Raw genomic sequence first — 24319 nt, 5'->3', positions numbered from 1 at the left:
GATAAATTGATCCTATTTGATGACCCCAACCTTATCAAACCACGCTTAATGTGATGTTAGTGTGGTCTCAAACTGGGCCAATACAACCTATGTCCTGACTGATCATTTATCATCAGTGCAGTCATGGTCTGTTGCTAACATCAAGTTCAATAATGGTCTTCTGGATGAGTGATGCAGGTAGACCTCGAAATGCTGGTGAGCCATCTAGTGCGAGAGAGCTGGAGATGGAAGATGTTCAGGATGTCAATCCTGACTATTTGGCGAGTCAGTGTGAAAGCCCCACCAGTTCCACATCATCTGCCAAGTTGTGAATGATGGCCAGGAAGGCAGCTTTGCAGCTTTGCAGCTGCTATGGAAGAGCTACAAGAACTAGAACTCAAGGAATTTCGACTTACACAGCATAAGTTGAGGTTGGCTACGAAGACCAAGCTGCGAGTTGCTAAAGCCGAGAAACAGATATACCTCAATTATGAGAACAAGAAGTTGGGATTCAGCTTTCCTGTGAAAGAAGAGGATGAAACTTTGCAATACCCATCTGATAATGCAGCAACAAGAACCCCAGAGACTGTTATTCCTAACAAGTCAGATCCTGTTGCAGTGAATTCTGAATCATCTGGGTCTAGGCATGATCAACAGCCAAAGATATCTGCAAATCAGACTGCCAGGAATGACAACTCAGATTTAGTCAGTCTGATGAAGTAAAGTTAGATGCAGCAGTAACATCTCCTGCAAACAATGCAATTCCCTAAAGCAGACTGACTTGTTTTGATGGAAATCCGCCGGGATTTTGGGAGTTTTGGCAGAGTTTTTGGCATAGTTTTGAAGACAGTATTGACTCTACTCTGGTCAAGGACAGGAAAAAGCTAACAAGACTCCTGCATTATTATAAGGGAGAGCCCAAAAGGTTGCTTAGTCCATGCCTGTTGATGTCACCATCCCAAGGTTACTCCGTGGCAAAGTGCCTGTTGCAGGAGAGATTTGGAGATCCAGTTGTGATTACGGAGGCATGGATGGAAAAGATATCATCTGGAAAGAACATAGGCCCTCAAGACAGGAACGCTTTACGAGAGTTGGTAGATGAAATGAGTGTCTGTTTAATGTCTTTCCAAGCCATCGGTTTTAAACATGAACTCTCGCCTCAGAAGGCTCTTCTCCCAGTTGCTGAACATCTGCCTTCCACACGAAGGGAAAGTGGCTGAACAGAGTGAGAGCAATTCCACGTCAGCAGAGAATTCCTGGGTTTGAAGATATGATGTATTTAGTTCAGAGCAGTGATGTCTGGTAAGACTGAGCAATGTAAATCTTCTGGTAGTGGAAAATCCAAGAACTCCTCCTCTACTTCCAGTGCTAAGCCTGCTGAACCAGGGTGTTACCAATGCAAGGGCAACCACAAGCTGTGGGACTGTGAGCAATTTAAGGACTTTTCCCCAAAAGATAGATTGCGGATTGCAAGAAAAAAGGAAATATGTTTCAACTGTTTGAGACCAGGCCACATGAAAGGAGAATGTAAGAGCACGAGGACTGCTCTGTGGATGGTTGCTCACATAAATATAAAAAAAGCTATTGTATATCTCTGAAGCAGTTAGTGACGAGAGGATTGAGGGTGACACACAGAATGACAGTGTGGAAGCAGAAGCCTCTTTTAGTTCCACAGGGGCTGGCAGAAGAGTGTACTCCCAATAGTACCTGTAAGGGTGAAGGCAGAAGGCTGCCAGAAAATGCTGTGTACTTAGGCATTACTAGACTCAGGATCCACAAGTAGGTTTTGCCTGACAAGGTTGGCGAGGAGACTAAGAGCAAAGGGAGTTGAGGAGAAGCTGTTGTTAACGACCCTTACACATAATGAAAGTGTTGTTTACACAGAAGCTGTAAGTCTGGTCGTGGACACTGGAGACAACATCAAGCAGGTCAAGATACCATGTGTGTACAAGGGACAACACCAACATCAAAGGTGTGCACATGGCTAAAATTGATGACATTAGAGAACTGACCCATCTTAAAAGGATTGACATCCCTGGAGCAACTGAAGAGGAAGAGGGTCTAATTATAGGTCAGGATGTGCCAGAAGCCTTGCTGCCTCTAGAAGTAAGATGAGGAGAAAAAGGACCATATGCAATCAGAATGTGCCTTGGATGGTCACTACATGATCCAATCAGTTCAGCATGTGGAAAGAATGTTCTGGTTTATGTTACAAACACCTTCATCGAAGAAGATGCTTACCTCAAGAGACAGTTAGAGAGGTTCTGGAAGCTTGCGACCCCTGATCCTCTCAAGGAGGAAAGAGGAATGTCTAGGAATGATGTGAAGGCCTTGGCAGACTGGAAGCAGGGCATCTTCACGCAGGACGGTCATTATCAGTTCCCTATCACTTTCAAGAAGAGACCTCCAGATCTCCAGAACAACCAATGGCTGGCAGAAATGAGACTACAAAGTCGAGGAAGGGAGCTTCATCAAAGTCAAGGTTTCCTCCAGAAGTATTCAGAGGGCATGGCAGAGCTTCTGGAAAAGGGGTATGTAGAGGAAGTCGAGAAGGACAGTAAAGGTGAATGTGAGAGGTATTTGCCACATCAACCAGTTCTTTACCATCAAAACCTGGTAAAGTGAGGATCGTTTTCAACTGTGCATTGGCATGGAAAGGTGTATTGCTGAAGGACGTGGTTTACCAGGAACAAGATCTTACTGACAAGCTGATCGGGTGCTGTTGAGATTCAGATCAGCTGCAGTGGCCCTGATGGGGGACATTGAAGTGATGTTTCATCAAGTTAAAATGCCAGTAGCAGACCGAAATGTATTGAGATTTTTGTGGTGGCCAGGTGGTGAAATGAAAGAAAATCCTCCTATTTACAGAATGTGTGTCCACTTGTTTGAGGGAACTTGGAGCCCTAGTGTATGTAGCTATGCACTCCGCAGGACAGCCGAGGACTTGGAGTCTGTATGCAGCCCTGATGTAAATAGAATTGTGAAGCACAATATCTATGTGTATGATTATTTGGTTGCTGTGCCTCACGAAGATGCTGCAATTACGATAGCAGATGAGCTGATGAATCTGAAGAAAGGAAGTTTCAGGTTAACAAAGTGGATACGCAACAGAACCAAGGTGCTTCAATCCATACCAGTTGAGAGGGTTAAGCAAGTTAAAGGCTTGGACTTGATCAAGCAGCCACTACCAGTTGAGAGAGCCCTAGCGATCAACTGGAAAGTACAGGAGCACATCCCGAGTCCTGATATATTATTTTTCATTGGTGTAGTCATGGTCTGTCCCCAACACCCTCGAAAGCATGAAAGATATAACAAGCTACCATAATACAAATGTATAATTGTGTCAGTAGTAATGATACTCTCAGGAACACTCATGAGCTGAATATAGCATGACCATCCAGAGAACAACAATGTGTTCACACTACACATCCTCACATGTTCATATGATAACAGGGCTGAAAAGACATCATCTTCCTCCTTCATGGACAAAATACATGATTTTGCACAGGCTTTCATACCTTCTGCTAAAAGAAAAAAAAAAAAAACTACACAAGATATCACAGTGCATAAAATGCCACAGGGAGCTCAGTTAAAAGTGAATGACAAACACACATACACACACACACACACACACAACACAGTTGCAACACCTCACCACATTTCATCTTGTCTTAGTCTAACAATGACAGCAAGGTCTATAAATCTGTCATTATGACTGTCAACATGTCACAGTGATATAAAAAGAATAAATGCTCAGACAATTTAAAATGTGTGCTTCATCAAAATTCAATAAGTATTGCATGAAATTGGGAAAGCAAGAAAAAGGCAGTATCAATACATATATGCAACAGCATAATCATTCTCTCTGTTTGTTCACTGCACACTGGGCACTTTGACCCCACTTCAAGGAAGTAAAATCTGCTACAAGCAATGTCAACTGTATACATCACTTTGTTTGGAACATTTAAAAATAACAACTTTTGCTAACTTTGCTACACAACTGGATATCGATAGCTATATCATAAATCACACAGTAATCTGGATAAGGCAATGTTTCAGATTATCATTCAACTTTGGGTTTTTTTTTTTAAATCACTGTCCAGATATGCAGTGTGACCAAGTACATTGGCCAATCCTCTTTTTTTTTTTTAAATCCATCATAATGGTCCTAGCTGGAGCAGAACATTTTAAAACCCCGTAACCGGGCACTCAAGAATTATGCAAATAATCAGGGACAAACTATGACATCAATCATAATCAAGGGGTATTCATTTCTACACATTTTGTGTTCATAAAGACAGCTATATTAAAACGTCAAATCATTTCAGATGTCTACCTCCCCTAATTAATCTCTTGTCAAAGAAAAATACAGGAATAGAGTGCACATTAAAAGCTTCGCAGTAGCATGTATTGTGATAGTTGACAAATGTTGATGAATCTGTACATGTATCTGCATCAGGTCTTGTCTGGGAGACAATACCTGGAACACCATCAGCCTTTCATCTTCATTAAGGATGTGTTTAAACTTAATAAGAGAGAAAAATTGTGAAACAACACAAACAACAAAAGTATCACATCACTTAAAACTTTGGTAAAACTTGGAGAAAAACTGTAAATGATGTGATCTGTTTCAGCATTTTCACTACCTTTTGTACTTTTTCATATGACAATAAAATCAAGTGAATTGGTTGCATTTGTATGTGAAATGATACTAATTTCTTACCTCTTAAGAAAATGCCAAATAGCTTAAAAACAATGAGCTTACATTTACCTTCATCAACATCAACATTCTCTTTGGGGTAAATTCTCATTTACACACCATGCATAAATTTTGAAGACTTGCATATGATGGTAGCTTGAATGCAACTGAACTTCAATAAGAAGAGAGATTTGACTGGAGATAATAAAAAGCCTCAAAGCATACTAACAATAAAATCTGCTAAGACTGAGAAGGCCAGCACTGCAAATGGAAATATGCAAGATCCAGTGCTACTGGTGTCACACAAACAAGTATAAATATCTATTCTATTTACACAATCATACATGATAAAAGGTCACTAGTCAATATGTACATAAAATTTAATTTCTGTCAGAATATTTACAAAGAGGTATCGGTTTATCATATATACAAATGTCATCTACAGATCTACAATTTTAATTCTAGATCATAAATATCTATCAATACATGTGTCTGTCCAGGCACACAGGATCTAGCAGATCCACTAACACCACAATATCATAGCACTGATACATTGAACGTTTACCTATCAATGAAAGGTTAATCATTGTTTTCCTGTTTTCAGAAGGTCCAATGGAATTGGCATAATGAGCAGGGTGGGAATTCACAATAGTTTGCCACCAAATGGCTTATAGAATTAACTGACAAATGACACAAGACTAGGAAAAAGCCAGCTACTGCCTGGCTTGTACAATTAAATATACAGTCTTCAAGAAGCTATGAGGCAAATGAAACTTTGTTACCTCCAGCTTATCTCTTTTAAGCTGTCTGACACACACAAGTATGAAAATGACGTACAGAATTTTTACCAGCACTGCTATTATTACTTTGAATTGCACTGCATCATCTGTACAATAGTTTATGCGCCTTCATACACAGAGGTAGAAGCCTTCACAATTTATGCCAAAATTAATATTACTGAAGAGTCTTGAATAAAAACTATATCATTTAAGTCACATAGTATCTGTGTACCACCTTTCTGGACGCCATCAATCATTTGGCAAATAAAATTAACACACATTTCTTTTCCAGCAAACTGGAGATTCCTCCAGCACAAATGAAGAGAAATAAGGTAGAAGTACAACCTGTACAGGGGTCAACACACATAGCAGTGCTTAAAAGTGAGTTCCCACTGTCGATCACATCTACTTGATCAAACCCGAACAGCCTATTTTGGCCTGGTCAGGCTCGCTCAGCAAAGGCAAACGGGGTCAATCTACCTTAATTGGCATTGGTCTGTCTTCCTACACGATATTTTTTGATATTTTAAAAATTATCCTGTAGGAAGCCGGACCAATGCCAATCAAGGTAGACCGACTGCTATCACCCCTGATCACCCTTGCTGAGTGAACCCGACCAGACCAAAACAATCTGGTCAAGCTTGATGGAGTAGATCTGATCAGCAGTGGGAACTACCATTAGTTACCAAGACAAAGCTGCACACCACATCTATGATCATGAGGCTTTGTAGACAAGACATGACAACAATGACCATAATACTACCTTTTTTCCCTTAAATTTGCAGCACCATCAACATCTCTTGGCACAAAGATATAAAATACTGAAACCTTGCATTCATTGAACACATATGAAGCAAAAAATCTACCCATTCAGCAGAGGATTGACATCCCTGCTTGTGGAAGATGCACAAAGGAAATCTTGTGAATGTATCAAGGCTTATGCTGTATGGGTCATCTACCTATTGAGTATTTTGACTAATAGGCAAGGCTGTCTACATGTCATAGTGAAAATGAGCCACAATATAAATGGTGCATAATTTCAAATGCACAGTACTGGATTACATGCATAAGAAAAAACACATAATCAGCCCCAGAGCAAATCAACTTTACCAAGACAAAAGACTGAGCTAAAATACTATCATGAGGATTAATGGAATGAAAGAGTAAACAGTTTAGAATAATGCCTTAAAGAGCATGCCCCATTTCTTACAACTAGAAAAATGCAAAGCCACACAATGGAAGTACATTTCTTGGGTCATTCCAAAGGGGTTCTAAGAATATACTATGATGGACCTTTATATATATATATATATATATAATTTGCCATAGTTTCATCACATGAAATTTCTGGTCGTAGACAGGGCACACTATTACCTTTCTCGACCATAGTTTCATCAAAGATATTACCTTTGACCATATAAAAGAACACTGACCGTAGCATCATCACAAAACTACAGGAGTTCAAGTTTTACCATGATACACCCAGGTACAACATTTAAGCAAAATCTGTCACGAAACGCCACCTACACTATAGGCACCCACCAAAATATATGACCTTTGACCCTAGAAAAGGTGGAACACTGAGAGCACCATTACCAAAAACAATAGGGGTTTAGTTTCGTCATGATACTAGTCCATATGAGTTTTGAAGAAAAACTATCAGGAAATGTGGAAGGTACAGCGCATACAAGAAACACATATAGGTGGCAGCCTTTGACCTATTAAAAGGCAGAGACTTGGGGGAGTATAACCAAAACTAGTTCAGGTCAAGATTTGACGATGTTACACCTCTGCACAGAATTCTTGATCAATTCTGTCAAGAAATATGGCCAGCAAAGTGCAGACAAGGAGACCCAGGATATAAAAAATTTTGTGTATCAAGATGGGACAAGTGAGGGCACCAACACCAAGTTATAGATGGCTAGATTTTTGAATGATACGCCACCATATCAAATTTGACAAAAACCTTTGTACAAAATTTGAAAAGAATCCATCAACAATGTGGCAAGTAAAGCGCACACAAGCAGACCCTGAAAAAAAAAAAAAACATTCTTTTTTTTTCTTGTGCTATAAAAATGGAGCAAGCAAAGGGCCCTATCACCAGGAGATAGGTGGCTAGATTTTATAATGATGCACCTCTATCCAGAATTTTAACAAAATTCTGTCAAGAAAACGTGGCTAGCATCGCACACATAAATGTAAAGCAGTGGCAGCATTGGCAGCATAACACTGCTGAATCCAAAGTATCTTCTATTACACATTGTGGGGGCACACTGAAATGTATTGATAATGTTGATTCTCTGTGTACGATTTCACAGTTATGGCACACAACCATGCACTCTAATTATGCATGTCATGTGGTGCAAAATCAACAAAACACAAGTCATGTTGATAGATATACTACTTTAAATAGTAAAATTCATCATCCTTGCTCACATTATCATTGACTGGTACACATTGTGTTACCATATTGGAAGGACGTTCTTTTTTTTAATGCTTTCTTTCAACATCTACGGCAATTCTAAAATGTGGCACGACCAGATTTCTACCTTCCTGCCAGTCATCACCGTTCTATTGCTGCTACTGAGAACACTCTGGTCACCTGACCCAACCCTTTCGCACTGCCTTCCCTGAACAGGATCCTGGCTCCTTCCCTGATGTACTCTGGCTGCTTCACGAAGCGGAACTTGACAAGAGCCTGCTCATTTGTCTTCACAGATGTCTGCGTAAATGGGAAATGACCAACACATACAGACATGAACAGAGACTCCAACCCCAAGCACCTTCTGATCTGGAGATTCTCCTGCCTGAAACCCCTACCAAACGGGAGGCTCCAAGTTGATGTGTGCAAAGTGCCAAATTCCTAGGGTTCTAGATGCTCTTTGGTGCTATCTAAGGCTTATTTTTTCAACATACGATAGCAATAAGTAAGAAATCCTTTCCAACGGGAGACACAGAGCCAGGGCGGGAGAAATTAAATCTCAAGCGGGAGAACGGGAGATTTTGCAAAAATGGGTTTTCGACGGGAGATCTCCCGTCGAAAACGGGAGAGATGGAGTCTCTGCATGAACCTGAATTGAATCTGCCATATTGAACATTTGCAAAGTGACAACCCACTTGATCCATTATGTTTGTATTTGATTTTTTTCTGGTATGACAATCATGTGTTGATAATTGAGTTTAAAATATAAGCCAAAATTTTGATATGAATGAATTTTAATTGCATAAGGAAAATAACTCATCTCAAATTTACACAAACTTTGCATACATATAAGCATTACATGTATTGGTTAAGATACTGAAAGGACCCATTTGCCCTCACATTGTGATCTCCGTACATTTTTGTTGATTTCACTAGATCTTCAACTGCAGTTAATGATTAATCTCTTGTATATAAGCAATATTTTTACAAAAGTATCATGAATATCCTTTTCCAGAATCTTATCGACACCTACATGGACCTAACCAAGTACCATACACTTGTATTCTTTTTAGCTGTACTCTTATTTGTGCAGGAAAGTAAGGAGTGCCATATCTTCTTGGATTGTGTATTTTTTTTGTCTCATAGTCATCTACTATTCCTCCTATGTGGATGAAGTGTGCAAACTACAAAATAGTCAAAATTTTCAATAATAGTCGTTTTCTTTTCATATTTGGAATTATGATGCTTACCATTTTTTCTCAGTACAACATCTTACTTGGAAAGGTAATTGCAATGAGTTCACTCAAGAAAAAACTAGTAGTTTGGTGTACAGACATATTATTACAAAACATAATATGGAGAAATTAAACTTTCACAGACGAAGACCAGTCATACCAGAATATTCTACAAGCAACTAGAAAAATAACTCCTCCTTTTAACCCATTGAGGACATGCTGACTTTGCTACAACATGCATTTCCAACGGACACTTGCCCGAGTAAAATTGGGACTGATCCTTAACAGGTTGATAACCAAAATGCCATGACTGTGGAATAAAAAAGCTTGGCACAAAATAATTTGGAACGGGTATTTCTAAACTTATTGACCAACTTCTGTTAAGTCAGGCACTCATTAAAGACAAAATGGACACTTTTCAAAAGTCAAAAAGTCATTTTGGGGGTCTGTGAAACGTTCTGTTTTTGGTGAATGTTCAAGGGCTGTTGTTTCATCGTCTGTTGTTTGACCCCTTTGTGTCATATAAACAGCAGATTTTTGCATTTCTTGCTCCATCTTTTAACAGTGTGCTTACTCAACCACAATATGACTCCCTTTTGTGTTCAGACATATGCTGCTACATGCTTTTAACAACATTTGGTGTCAATGCTTTTAACAATATTTGGTGTCAATTCCTTCATCAAACTGAATGAATTCTGCAGTCATAGGAGGGTTGAATAGAGCCATTTCCCCCTTTAACTGCGCTCTATTGACCATCAAAAAATGAAATTTATAAAATAAAGTATAAAACATGAAAGTGCCGGGATAGGTATGAGAGGGTCAAAGGATGTATGATAAAACACCAGCGCTTAAACATTCACCAGAATCTGAATCTTTTATGGACCCCTAAAGATAAATCTTACAACTTTTGAAAAGTGAGCATTTTGCCACGTATGTGTGCTCATTCACACATGACAGGACAGATCACTCTCATTTTCACACAAAGAGTTAGTCAACAAATGCAGGAATTTCTCAAAACATTTTTGTTCAAAGGTTACCGTATTTTGATTCAGGGGGAGTTACTTTTTGTTGTGTGTATAAACTTATTGGAAAGTGACGATATGTAGTCACATACGTGACACTTACCTTATCCATATCACATATAATTGCATTCTGACAGACGTTGCCTATATGGACCGTTGCCTGATAACCTCGGCTCACTGAGGCAGTGTGATATAAGATGCATATATCAGCTTCAAACTCCAGGCATGGGGATGGTTTTAGCTTTTCGCTAACTAGGACCATTCCCTGGTGAAAAAACAACAGACAAAAAATACACGTAATGATACATAGAGGTTCTAGACCTGTAACCGTCCCCCAGTGCTGTAAACATCCCACTACAAGAAGGCTCTGAGGTCAACTTGCTTTAGAATGCATTGCTATATACAGTCAAACCTGTCTATAGCAGCCACCTAAGGAAGATGAAGAGAGTGACCATTATAGACAGGTTGCCTCTGTAGACAAATTATCAAACTTTTTGTGTGCATTGCCTACATGTACATACATCATTGTAGTAAACATCTATATGTACTAACATGTACATGTATGGGTATAGTATGCACACGTGTGTTTCATGCATTGAACAATGTTGGTATTGATTGACTTGTTGCACAGTAGCAAGTGTACAGCAAGCAAGCTTTTCACTAGTGCATACACTATGACTGAATGGCGGGTGAATGCAGCAGTGAACGTTAGCCATGAATGACCAGCACGGTTGCAAAGCAGAAAAGCACAATACGGCTTGGCTGCGGATCCAATATGGGTCTTTGCCTGCTATAAACAGGTTAAAATTCACTGCAGGAGACAAAACTGGTGGCCGCTATACACAGGGTGTTTCTCTCAGGGGGATATTTCAATGGCCGCATATGGCTGGTGGCTGCTATAGACAGGTTAGATTGTATATAAGTGTGTACATAGATACACACACAAACACCTGGGTGAAGAGGGACAAAGTAGTGATGAAATTCTGTCAAAATTTGTTGTAAACACGCATGGGCAATAGACAGCATAGCACAAAATGAATGATCCAGTGGCAATAGCAAAATTTCACAGGAAATACTCTCACAGAGTGCAACATGAGCCTATACTACAATATTACTGTGAACATCAGTATTTTCGCATGATTAATTTTTTGCGCTCACGTCTCAAATATATATTTGCGGGTTCTTGAATTCGCGCTGCGCAATTGTCAACCCATTCAAAATGTCAAAATGTATAGAGAAAATTGTGAAGATATTTTTGCGGGTTTGAGAATTTGCGCTAGCCAAAAGTAGCGCGAAATGCGCAAAAATTAATGTACCGCGGAAATTTCTGTGTTTACAGTACCAACAATGCGGTGCCTATGACATAATATATAGACTCCACACATTTTGCAAGAACTGGATGTTAAACTGCACCTTTCTCATGGGTATGTCAATTTCGCCCAGGGCAAGGGTGGCTGCCTGTCCAGCTCTGACCACTCTGCTTGCTGACCTATTCCTGTGGATGCTCTGGATGGTCACTTTGCTGAATGTTCCTTCTTCATTTGGTCCCAACAGCAGGGAGTCCTGTTCTTTGATGATTCCTCTGCAAAAATGTGATGTATAAGAAAAATATACATAATATATAAAACACAACAGAAATAAGGCAATGCTTGTGTACTTTGTATACTACATTGCATACGTAGCTGAAATCTTTATTTGTACATACATAATATGATGTAGTCAGAGACTACAATCAAACTTAATATTGGACAAAATTTGAAGTTGACATAATAACTAAACACCACATGCTAAGTATGCTTAAAATCTGTTTCATAATTCCCCAAAGGGTATCTCACATGAAGAGTCACATAAAGTGACAAGAGCATAGGACATACATCCCAAAAAGAAAACCACTTGTACTGTAGATTTTTTTTTAAAAAGTAGTTACACTGCATACAAGAGGCAACACAAGAGACGTCACAAAAGAAAAATAATACAATAAAAGAGCATTACATGAAAAGAACAATTTCTGAAAAACAATTTACGAAAGATTGCATGCAGATATATAAGCAGTTTGGTCAAAATGTTAAGCCTTTATCCACATTTTTAAGTTGACTTAACAAGTGGAGTAAAATAGGACACATAAAATAATAGACTTTCCATCAACATTAAACCCGAGGGGGGGGGGGGGGGGGTAAAGGCTTAGAAATTTGAAAGTTTCACAGCTAACATACAGGTTGGAAAGGTGATGTCATTACCTCACAAATCTCCCATTGGCTAGTATAAAAAAGCATCATCAAAGTCATATATTTTGAATATGTGTTTGCAACCAATATCATTGATTTGTGATGTGGGAAACTTCAACATTTCCAGAGTGTCCAACTTTGATGACAGTTTTGCCATTCTGTTCACCTGAGGTTTCTCCTTAACAATAAACACTAACTTGAACATGGTGTGAGCTTGCGCTTACCATGTCACTGCAAGTCAATATTGGTGAGAAAAATTTTAGTTTTGGGTACCTGTACAAAGTGCCTCCAACCACTCGTCCAACATTAGGAACACTATAGACTTCATCAACCTGAGAAGATAAAGGGATTAAAAACAATGTTAAGCATAATCAACATGTTTCAATACCATGATAGCGGTCCTGCTTTCAACTTTCTCATCAACTGTCAAATGAAAGAGAATGTCCTTGAACATACAATACAGAGGGGTAATCATAGACAAGGCAATTGAAAGAATAAACAATTATAGCACCCTCATTGTTGGAAAGTTGATATCTATCTGCTCGGCAATAAAATCTACAGAAAATTCAGTTATTTGGACATTCTACGAGAATTGATCTGTTCATGTATCAACTATTTAAATCCCCAAATCTCCAAGGTGACTTACGACTGGAGTTCAAAGACTGAAAAACAGGAGGAGTGTCATGGTAAAGTGAGTACTATATCAGAGTTTTGTAGAGTGTGACAAACTGTTTGCCCCACGTACATTGACTTATGTTTGAGGTCTCATGCCATGGCTCAGCTACAACAAATGGTGAAGAGGCTGTCATCATTTTTTTTAAAATGCATTTTTTTTTTTGCATAAGATGTGGGTTGAAAATGGACGTCCACATGAGGGTCACTTGTTTGAGATTAATAAGAAATCAAGGGTTTATTATCATAAAGCCCTGAAAAGAATACTGAAAGATTCTGAATCAATAAAAAGTGATTAAATTGCTGTGGCTATTGCAACAGGTAATTTGAAAAATTTGTGGAAAGAGGTAAAAAAATGTAACAGTTAAATCAGGGGAAGGAGGATATTTTGCTGCAATGTTTGCACATAAATCTGACAATCTGTACAATTGTGTTTCTTTTGATGAAAGGGAAATGTCTATTTTCAAAGACAACACTGACAGTTTACCGTTGTTGTTGTTGTTATATTATATGCACATAATGCTATATTTTCATTTAATATTTCCTCCATATTAATGCGCTTAGAAACATCAGTATTGAGTGCTATATAAGTGTTATTCATTATTATCATCATTTAATGACAAATATAGATGTTACTCATGTATTAATGGTGATCATGTTATATCAGCAGTTGAAGAGACTCCAACCCAAAGTACCTTCTGATCTGGAGATTCTCCCGCCTGAAACCCTTAGCAAACGGGAGACTCAAAGTTGATGTGTGCGAAGCGCGAAATTCCCTGGGTTCTAGATGCTCTCTGGTGCTATCTAAGGCTTATTTTTTCAACATACGATAGAAATATGTAAGAAATCCTTTCCAACGGGAGACAAAGAGCCAGGGCGGGAGAAATTAAATCTCAAACGGGAGAACGGGAGATTTTGCAAAAATGGGTTTTCGGCGGGGAAAACGGGAGAGCTGGAGTCTCTGGTTCAATGCTTAAAAAAAAAAACCTTAATGAGTCTCAAAAGAATGATATCACTGGAGTCATGTCAGATCATTTTATTTACGGTAACAATGCTGGAAGTGGAAATGTTGCTTTGTTGTTAACTGCTATGATTAGACATGGATATGTTCCTGAAAACATGGTTAGAAACACAATGGTCCCTATTCCAAAGGGAAGATGGGCAAATCTTGGAAACTCTTGTAATATTTGTGCAATAACTTTTAGTGTAATTGGAACAATTTTAGAATAAGTCATCATGAACAGAGAGCTAGATCATTCATGCACAAGTGATCTACAGACAAGATGAAGATAAAAGTAAAGATGGAATATATCACGTGGTGAAATGGATGATGCCAAAAGGATTGATAAGGGAATTGATACATATCAAGGACTACAAAGAAGTCTCTTTGTTAAGTTCTCAAGAATGTAATGAGTTGATTTCTTATCTACGTCTGCATTAATTTGGCATAACTGGAATGGATTACTGTCAGGGAGAAGGCGGTCACATTTTACTGGTCACATTATTATACAGCACGTACAGCTGTAGCTGCAATCTTACTTTACAATATCAGGACTATTCAGACAGATGTGGAATTTTATGCCCATGTCATGCTGTGTGTATTTATACATGTACGTGTACATTGTAATGATAGGCGCGTGTGTTTGTGGGTGTGTCTGTGTTTGTGAGCGCAACTGTGTATGTATAAGAATGTATGTATGTATTTGTATGGTATATCATATTAGCTGATGTTGGTGTGGTACATGGCTATACAGTAGATGTTGGAGAGCCCGGCTGTGATATGGATGTGTGCGCCTCTTCCCTGAACAGTCAGAAGAGTGGGCATGGATAGGGAGGGGGTGGGGGATGGCAGGTTTAAAATACTGAAATACTGAACTCTGTTTATTTTAGAACTGTAAATAACAAAAATAATGTGGATGTCTGTTGGAGCTCCCTGAAGGTATTTTTAATGTATGTGTGTGTGTGTGTGTGTTTATACATTATGTTTGTACTTGTGTAACTGCATGTTCTTACGAAATATATTATTGTATATAATATGTGCTTTTTATGAAGCGAATAAAGAGTACAATCACACTAATAACACAAATCTATGAGGCAGTCGGAACCAGCCCCTGACATGTGTCACTGTGGCATTCTGACTTTGAATATTATATTGAAAAATAAATTTAAAGGGATGGGGAGTTTACAAGCGAGAGCTATTATTTGTAACCTAAAATCATAGGTAACTTTCTGTGATGGTACTTGAGAACTCTCTTGATTCTCTGATGGCTGCTACAGATATCAACAGCAAAAAGGTCTTACCTGATACTCTGTCAGTTCCTGAGTAAGCTTTTCTTGCTCAGCTGATGTGTGGGCTGGGGAGAGGACATAGAGAAACTTCTTAAGGGTATCCATGTTGACCCCAGTGACACTGGACACGGTGAAGATTGGGCAAATGCTGAAGTGGACAGACATACAGAAAGGAAAATAAGGTCAAAGGTGACATTGCTTCATCTTGTAAAACACACCAATTACACACATACACGCAAAGTAATTCCTGTATGCATTACTTGAAACAGCATGACCATCACTTTTGATGATGGTGCACACAATCTTGTATAACGACAAATAGCTTAAGCACAAATTTTGTTTTATATTGTCTTACACTCAAATGGGCATAAAGTCATTCTTTGATTCATTATCAAGTGAGACATAAAAAGATAATACAATCACTGACTCAAGAAATATATCTTGATGTAATAGATCACTATTTGTCTGAAAATGACAATTTGCACAGTCCCCTTGTGGAAAAAGTCTTTCAAGATTATATTGTAAGTTCTGGTTTTCTTACGGCTTCAATACTGAAGTAAAGTCTGTGGCAAATTGATATGACCTTCTTCACATTTATTAATTAATTTTCTCCTGCGTGAAATAAGTTTTTACTTCCACTATGCCAATGCTTTTTTTTTTTTTGTCAAATGCTTCATCTTTATCATCTATGTTCTTTGAAAAATCTACAGCAGTAAGGTTTCCTGTCACTCCTTGTTCCAAGTCTGAAGTTTTTTTTTCAATTATTCCAAGAGTTTTCTCAACTACAACTTATCTTCAGAATTTGTCTTTAACTTTGGACTCCAAATCTCAAATATTTTAGATCAATTTAATCATTTTGTCATGTATTCTTTAAACTCATTAAAAATTTTTCAAAGTCTAGATGTGTCTTATTCATCTGACCTTCAACTGCTATGATCCAAGATCACAACAATAAACTCTTCATAAATTATAATGGCAGCAAGATTGAATGATTCTCTTTAGCTGTTTCCTAAAATTGACCTAAGAAGACAGATAAGAGAGATCTCCCGAACAGCAGTTCCAGCAGCTACTAACTTGGAACTGTTGAAGTTTATGGCTGCTGTGACAGCATCATCCTCTGTCATGACCTGGAAGGGGACCTTACTGCAGCCGGGACCAGTCAGTAGCCTGTTCAGCTGCGAGATAGTGCGCTGGCAGATGGCTGGAGGACAGATGTCCATCTTGCTGACCACCAGAAAGATGGGCACCTGTAGGGCCATTGCTAGACCTAGATGTTCCCTGGTTGTTCCAGCTGCAATGGTAAATCCACATCATACTTGATTCAGTATACTAATTTTAGACAGTTACAAAACTTGGAAATCTGGTTTGCACAACAGCAATTGAAATGGCCATACATTCAGTGATGCTGGTAAACATTCAGCTGCCAGAAATATACATTGTATAGAGTATTCAAAGAAAACAACTGAAATACAAACAATTCTTACAGGCTTTTTTTTTTTTAGATCTATCTGCTATTTTCATTTTTTTTTTTTTGGGGGGGGGTCTGATTTTTTGCTTGATTGAAAAGACAATATTACTTGATATTTGAAACACATTCACCTGGTTTAAAATGGGAAGAGTTAGATAAAGAATTACTATCTATGCAGAACACTTTTTTTAACATGTAAAATAGTGCAGTACAACCAACATCAGGTTATAAACCATAAAAATATTACAGGCAGTTAATGATTTTACTGTTCTAAGATTTTGGAAACACATGCAAAACATTCACCTATTCCTGTATTGGCGCTGACCACTAGCATGGCAAAGTCTGGAGAGTAACCCATAAGGCCAAAGATGGTGGTCTTGATGTATTTCTGATGTCCAGCCAGGTCAAGAAGAGTGATAAGTTTGGATGCATTCTCACAAATCTCCTCTGCTGTTAAACACCCTTGTTGAGCATCACAGTAGTTTATTACCTGCATTGATCGTGGTTTTGCCCAAGTAAAGCAACATTAACATGAAAGTTAGTTCATGCCATATCAAAACATCTTTCTAATGATTATCAAATTTAGTATGTCAAGAGATACCAATACCTATCCCTGTCCCCTTAATCTTTTTTCATTTTTGTCCATCTACAGGACACTAATAATTTTACCTCTGTTTATACTTATCTATTTTTCTAAATTTCTTCGGTCCACATCATGCAGGTTACATTGAAATGTAGGGAACACACACACACACACAAACTGCCTCTTTCTTCACATGATTATATTCTTTGTTCACCCATCGTCCCCCTCATCAACCCCTACACATTTGAGGGAAGGACGTGGATGGCCTTAGAAATCCTTGATTATTGATCGCTAGCAACAATAGAAGTTTTCTTTGTGACCTTTTACCTACCAATGGATGACTGCATTGTTTGTATAGAAATGTCCACTATTCAATTCTGCCTTCTTCTTGCATCACTATCCACACTGACATCCGCACAAACTGAATTGGTGAGTGGTAAGTACAGCAAAACTGTGTGCCTACTCTAAACAATATCACTGTTTTCCAATCTTCAAAAAAACATGGCACAAGCAGATTACACAAACCAAGAAACACTACACCTATTACATATTCCATGGCAAAATTTGTTAGTTTTGCACTTTGTTGGAATAATGATACAAGTCTCTGCTTTCAACAACAAACTGTCCTCTCCTTCCAAAATATACTTATTCTCACTTATCTCCAAAACAAAGAAGTATTTCTCATCTAAATCCAAAACAAATGTGCTGTCATAATGCATTCTACACCATCAGACTTTACAGAAGAATAGCTGTCTTGAGGGGATCAACATTTTTGAAAACAGTAATATTCTATATAACCACAAGTTTGATCAAAGCAATGACTAATGTTAGTGATTGAAAAGTTGTACTGATATGAGATGTGTTGCAGTTTTGTAGGATGCAGTCATACCTTCCCCCTGCTGTTGAATCCAAGCATTTCATGACTTATGCTAGAGGTCCTCCCCGTCTGTATCTCATGTAAATGGCGGAACAAGTTGAGTCTTGCCCTTCCCCTGCCGTTGTCCAGCTCTCCCTGGGTCAGAACTCCAAGCAGGGTACTCTTGCCTGCCTCAACATTGCCTAGTACTGCTATCCGAAGGTCTATGAACTACAAGTATATACAGAGGGAAGAAAGTTAATTCAATTTGGGGAGCTTTGTATGTATAAAGAACACTTTCTACTACTCCTTTAAACAACAAGACAGAGCTGTACATATCTGAAACTGTTTACTTTGAACCACGAGCAACTAGACATGAAAAAACAAAAAGAATACCAGAATGAAGTTTCAGACAGCACTAGGTAGAACCATGTCATGTACAAAAGTTTAATAAAAGAAGACGAAGGACACATGGAGGTTTCACAGAGGATGAAGATAATAACAATAGTAACTATTTCTTCTTATGCACTTATTACAGCAAACTGGTCAGAGCGCTGTTACAACAAAAACAACAAACATTTATCGTAACCATGATGGGTACAGTTTGGCTTTGATCTTTTTTTTTTTGAAAGTTTCTTCTGTATCACATAGACATGAGTTGTTGTGGTAGAGTGTTACAGATAACTGATCCAACAAGAGAATGAGCATATGAGAAACATGGATATGTATAGGAGTTAGAAGGAAAGAAGATGACAAGAGCAATAATGAAAAACAACAAGAAATATAGGATAAACAAGAAGCTTTAGTAAGGATAAGGAAAGACACAGGAAATGAAAAGAGAAATAGATAAAGATGGAAAAGAAAAGGAGAAATTAAAAGGAGAAAAAGGAAGAAGGACAGGTAGAGGGAGAAAGGAAAAAGGAAAAAGCCAAAGAAAATGTCACCTGCTGGTCATCGGGAACTCGTCTGACGAGGACTTCACAAGCTTTCTTCTCCACCTCTGCTTCCTCACAGTCAACACATCGTTCCCTCAGAATGGTCGTGGTAGCACCCAGCCTGAAATAGATCACAGTCAAAAAAACAAAAAAAAAAACTAAGCCAAACTGTCAGCACATCTATCTCTCATGCATGTTCCTCTATGCCGGGGGAAAACAGTGTAACCACATCATTTCTATGTTTGCTTTACGACACTCATTAAAAGACTTTCAAAGCAAAATCCTAACTGTTTTGAATGACTGGTGAAGAGTGTGAACTCATATGACATTGCCTTTAATAGGAAGAGCACCCACAGCACTGTCTATCAGTTTGTAACACGCATTTAAATACACTGGATTATTTTTAGCATGTAATAATTTTTTAACTCTTTTCCTACCGGTTAGCCATCCTGTTGAGGGTGTCCAGAGATGCTTCCAGCTCCTCATGAGTGAGGCCTGCCAACATCCCATTGTCCTCTACTCCAATCTCATAGATGGCCTCTCCTTGTCCTTCACGTAACCTCCATTTCATCTGGGTCACTAGGTGCTCAAAGCGGGTTTTAGAGGGGTTCACCAACTTAAGCTAGGAACAAGACAGGTGAGAGTAAAGTGAGCTCCACTCAAGTGATGAAGACAACAATCAACTCTGATCTTACCTCTTAAAGGTAGTACAGTATTCATCGCATAATAGGGCATCTGATAATCGGGATCCTCGCTTAAATGATATACGCTTCCCAGAAACATTTCCAACGCACGTTATTTTCACTGGATAATCGGGCGGGGACCTCTGATAAACGGGACAATTTTTCTTCAAGCGATCTTTGATTTTGTTAATATTTTACAAAAAAATCTACCAAAATACCACAACAATATTTCAAAGATTCCGTATCAGTTGTCGTTTACAACAAACTTACAAAGCAAGCTTCGGATTGGTGTGTTTTGACCTCCGTCCATCCAGTACATGTACATGCATAGCCACGAAAGCGCCGTGTATAAGTATCCATGCCATTGCAAAGCACATGCCTTCGCGAACATTCTTCTCCCCTACATAAGCAAAGCCATGTGCTCGCTTGCAATTCCTACTCGACTCACATCCAATAAAAAACATGCCTCGCTCATACAGCCCAGGCTGTGTGCGTTGTTTAATCTCAGTCATACACTCTGAGGGCAAAGTCCATTGTTATCGCGCGCCTTCGTATCTTGTTATAAAATGGGTTCAAGAATGTAGCCAATTGGAAGCGCTGAAATGAGTCACGTGTGCGTGCATTATTTTCTTCAGGTAAGCACTAAGAAGAGTCTCTCTTCCACCTCCCTGGCCTGACGTACGTCACAATGTTTTACACTAGCAGTGCGCACTCAATCAGTTGTTACAAGTGCGTCACGCGCTACTATACGCGCTGTCAATCCTGTAAACAACTTCTAGTTCGGGCCGCGGGCTGCCACAACAGCCGGCGGCCTTTCTTGTGCATAACAGTACGTGGCGTACGTACGTACAGTACTTAGTGTGCGGGATTTCCGAGTGCGACGTGCGTAAATGTTTGGGACGAACATCTTCGGACATCTTGACTTTTGAGCGAGTGCTACATGTAGCTGACTGGTATTGACCCACAAAGGTACGTGAATAATGCTGTTAGTTTTCGACCCATTTTATAAAACTAATGATGCACAGGATTATTTCGTGGCGTTAGTGAAGGTGCGGCGCGCTCGAGAGTATTGACAATGGTGCGACATGCACGAGGCGCATCTCGCTAACACACTCTATCCTGTGCATCATTAGTATATTATCTACTGTCTTTGGTTTCAACTTTCCATACAGCTGTACACTGTGATCTGTGTGTACGTCACAATCTTCCTCAGTTGTGACTGGGCAAAAGTTACGTGATTGAAATGAGGGCTATGAACAGTTACGTATTCAGTGAAATGGGGGAGAGAGTGGGAGGGAGAGCGTGAAAGATGAGAAGGGTTCAATGTATGTGCGAATACGTAACGTTTTATGAATCTAGACTATGAGCTGACATTGATTACGTGTACACGCGTGCTTGACAGAAGAATCGAACCCGGTTGCGATTACTCTACATCATTGCGAGAATGCAGGGAGAGCTGGAGGGTCACGCCGAGGGGTAGCGTGTTGTGTATTCATGTACATGTACAGTACGTCAGTATGCATGTGTGTGTGTGTGTGTGTGTGCACTACATGTACATGTCGTATGCCGTTAGTGTATGGTGAGTACTCATCGCGAAATCGGGCACCTCGCTTAAAGGGGCCATGTTTGCTACTCCCAACCTGTCCCGATTATGCGATGAATACTGTACTCTACTACTTGTCAGTCCAAAGAAAAAAGGAAAAAAAAAGAAAAAAAAAAGGGGAGAACTCCCTACACCTACAGCTGTACATCATAACCCTTCCAACTAAAGCCAAACAAAGCCAAACAACAAAACCCAAGGTCTCACAAACTGAAAGCTCTTGAATCTTTTAGACATGGCAAAAAGTAACTTCAGTTTTGTTGTATACAATTATGAAACATTACTCCATCTTCTTTGAAGTGCATTTGTTGCATACTTTTACTTTGTGTATATGTACGGACACAGTTCAGTGAGTTCATAACATTGTAACTGTTACCACTATGAATCTTTTGCATTATTGGTGAGCAGCAGTCCATGAATCTGTCATTTAGAATAAACATTACACTTATCTGCTATATTAGTGCCCAGTCACTAAATTTTTATAACATCAAATAATTGGTGTTATAATTCAATAGGTTTGTGAGCAGAAAAAAGACTGACCACATACCAACATTATGAGGGACAGCCAATGTACTACATTAAATTTTCAACTCTTTTTTTTTTAGCCCTAAGCTCTTCAGGAATGGAGGGGGGTGGAGGATTTGTTCCTGTTTTTCTTTTTATAAAGGGTCAAACCTACACAAAGGATAATCTTCTGTTTATTGTGTATCAATCAGAGCTCATTATTCATGCAGAAGTTAGATTTACTAAGATATACATTTTAGGAAGATAAAGTACAATAATAGTAATTCTGTCCAATTGGGGGAAAAATGCAATTGTGGTATCTAAACCATCAATTATTGCTCACAGTTTGTGGCATGAGAACATAAAGTTCTGATAATAATTAGCTCTGTCTCAAGGAAAATGTCTTACAGGGGAACAAAAATTATCTGACAATGTCTGCAGCTAGCATTAACTCATTGAGGATGGACTGATTTTGCTACAACACACATTTCCCATAGATGCCTGCCCAAGTATACTCGGGACTAGTCTTCAGTGGGTTATCAGAACAATTAAACACCATGTTTAAGATGGCTTTAAAGAGGGATTGTAAGCACAAATAAAATTTCACAGTTTCAATTTTTCAAAAGATAAACTCTTACCCTCTAGTATAAAACATTTGTCTTCCACTATATATACATAGTTATGATGAAATAACATGACAAACATAGCAGTTTGACAGAATTTCCTGGCCAAAATTGCTTCCGACCTAATATGATAATGATATGCAGACGTCGTAACTAGGAAACAGGACAGCTAACATGCATCGACTAAGCTAAATGTGTACAGCTATATATATCCTTGTGAAATCGCACATGAAAGATGTTACTGGAAGAATTAATTTTTGCAAATTAATGCAGTTTTAGTGCAATTTGTATGTTCAGATTTCTACAGGTTGGTTTAGGAAATTATAGTTTTGGAAAGGCACACTGTCCCTCCATGCCAGGTTCATATGTTTTTGGCAGATAAACTAGGAACAAGAAAAAGAATTCAGACGTGCTTTGGCTGACACTTTTTTTTTTTCCAGTGAGACCACAACTCAAATGTTTGGTGTTAAAGATTAAAATCAGACCTGCAGTGGCACTCCGCATGAAACAAACCCGGCCACGCTCATCAAGTTGTGGTGGCATTGGAAAAAAAAGTCAGCCAAAACACGTCTGATTTTTTCTCCATGTTCCTAGTTATCTGCCAACAACATATGAAACTGGCATGGAGCAATATTCATCTATTGATTGGTGAATGTGGTTGCTAAAAGTGAATTTGAATGGCAATTGGTGATTTTGGCGGCACTATGGTGAATGTGAATGGTGATTAGCAATTTTAGCTGCCTTATCCGTGAAATTGAACAACATATATTCATACTTTTTCATACACTGTTTGCAACATTGAATGACCTGTCTATAATTATGCATTTACCACATGCAAACTTGAGTAAAAAGGGGCCTGAGCCTTGCAGAATCTTGGTCAGAGGCAAGTACAATATTGGATTAAAAAACCTATTGGGCAATTCCATGAGATGGGTGTCATGGGGTGAAAACATAAATTGTTAAGTTGAAACTTGTCCCCTTTTTTTATTTTGTTCAATACAATTGTATACTTCTGGGCATGTGGAACAGCCATTTTTTCCATTAAGATACCATCCTCCTGAATAGCAGATATTCCACTTTGAAGCTAAGACATTTTCATTGAGAACTACATTGAAAATGTACTTGAATTTTTGAGATGAATCCATAGAATATAAAAGAATGGTAAGTAATTGATTTGTTGATTTTTATGATGTACTGGGTATTAGTTACTAGTTGCATGTAAAAAGAAAATGATGTGTATTCCCATGAATTGGTAGAAAGCATACTGCCAAACTGCTTAAACTAATGTAACATGAGTAACGAAAATACTGAAATAGTTTCATATCTTGATATTCCCTTGGATTTGAAATGTGCCATTGGAAATTCTCTTCATACTGCCTCTACCTATATAAAAAATGGCGAAAGAGTTGTGTATATGCAATTGTATTATAATGACAGAGGTTCAAAAATTGTAACATGAGTAACAATGTAACGTGAGTAACAAGGGTGTAACGTGAGTAATGACGAAAAAATCACAAAATACAAACTTATTTCAAAGCAATGAGAGCAAATATTTTTTGTGTGTGACTTGAGTAAACTGAGGGAACATGAAGAGAGTATGGTCTTTTAAATAACCTTACATGACCTTGCTTGAATTGGTTGTTATCTAATAGGCTAAAAACACATTTGCTATTCAAAGAAAAGCTTGATTGGCAAACTAGAAAAACCAGATGTGGCCAATAATCGGTTAAGTTCTAAGCCTTACA

At 38.6% G+C, this 24319-nt stretch overlaps 1 protein-coding gene across 1 annotated transcript in view; it reads right to left on the bottom strand.

Moving 5' to 3' along the window:
* Positions 1-7490: 7490 nt before the first annotated feature.
* The window catches only part of LOC139733124 (GTP-binding protein 2-like), a 46135-nt gene continuing 29306 nt past the window's right edge, over positions 7491-24319 (bottom strand). Inside the window, exons 3-12 of the mRNA XM_071643967.1 lie at positions 19602-19786; positions 19174-19285; positions 18263-18460; positions 17094-17280; positions 16397-16613; positions 15335-15470; positions 12635-12693; positions 11550-11718; positions 10240-10401; positions 7491-8179 (exon numbers count right to left, since the gene is read on the bottom strand). Of these exons, the coding sequence (XP_071500068.1) occupies positions 8021-8179; positions 10240-10401; positions 11550-11718; positions 12635-12693; positions 15335-15470; positions 16397-16613; positions 17094-17280; positions 18263-18460; positions 19174-19285; positions 19602-19786 (1584 nt within the window). The 3' untranslated portion in view covers positions 7491-8020. The remainder of the gene's footprint in view (positions 8180-10239; positions 10402-11549; positions 11719-12634; positions 12694-15334; positions 15471-16396; positions 16614-17093; positions 17281-18262; positions 18461-19173; positions 19286-19601; positions 19787-24319) is intronic.

Source organism: Diadema antillarum, unplaced genomic scaffold (assembly GCF_040938485.1).
Source record: "Diadema antillarum isolate AM-2024a unplaced genomic scaffold, OU_Dant_1.0 seq00000461_RagTag, whole genome shotgun sequence".
NCBI classification, from domain to species: domain Eukaryota; kingdom Metazoa; phylum Echinodermata; class Echinoidea; order Diadematoida; family Diadematidae; genus Diadema; species Diadema antillarum.
Note: the sequence above shows the minus strand (reverse complement) of the source record. Positions and strands in the feature narration are given on the sequence as shown.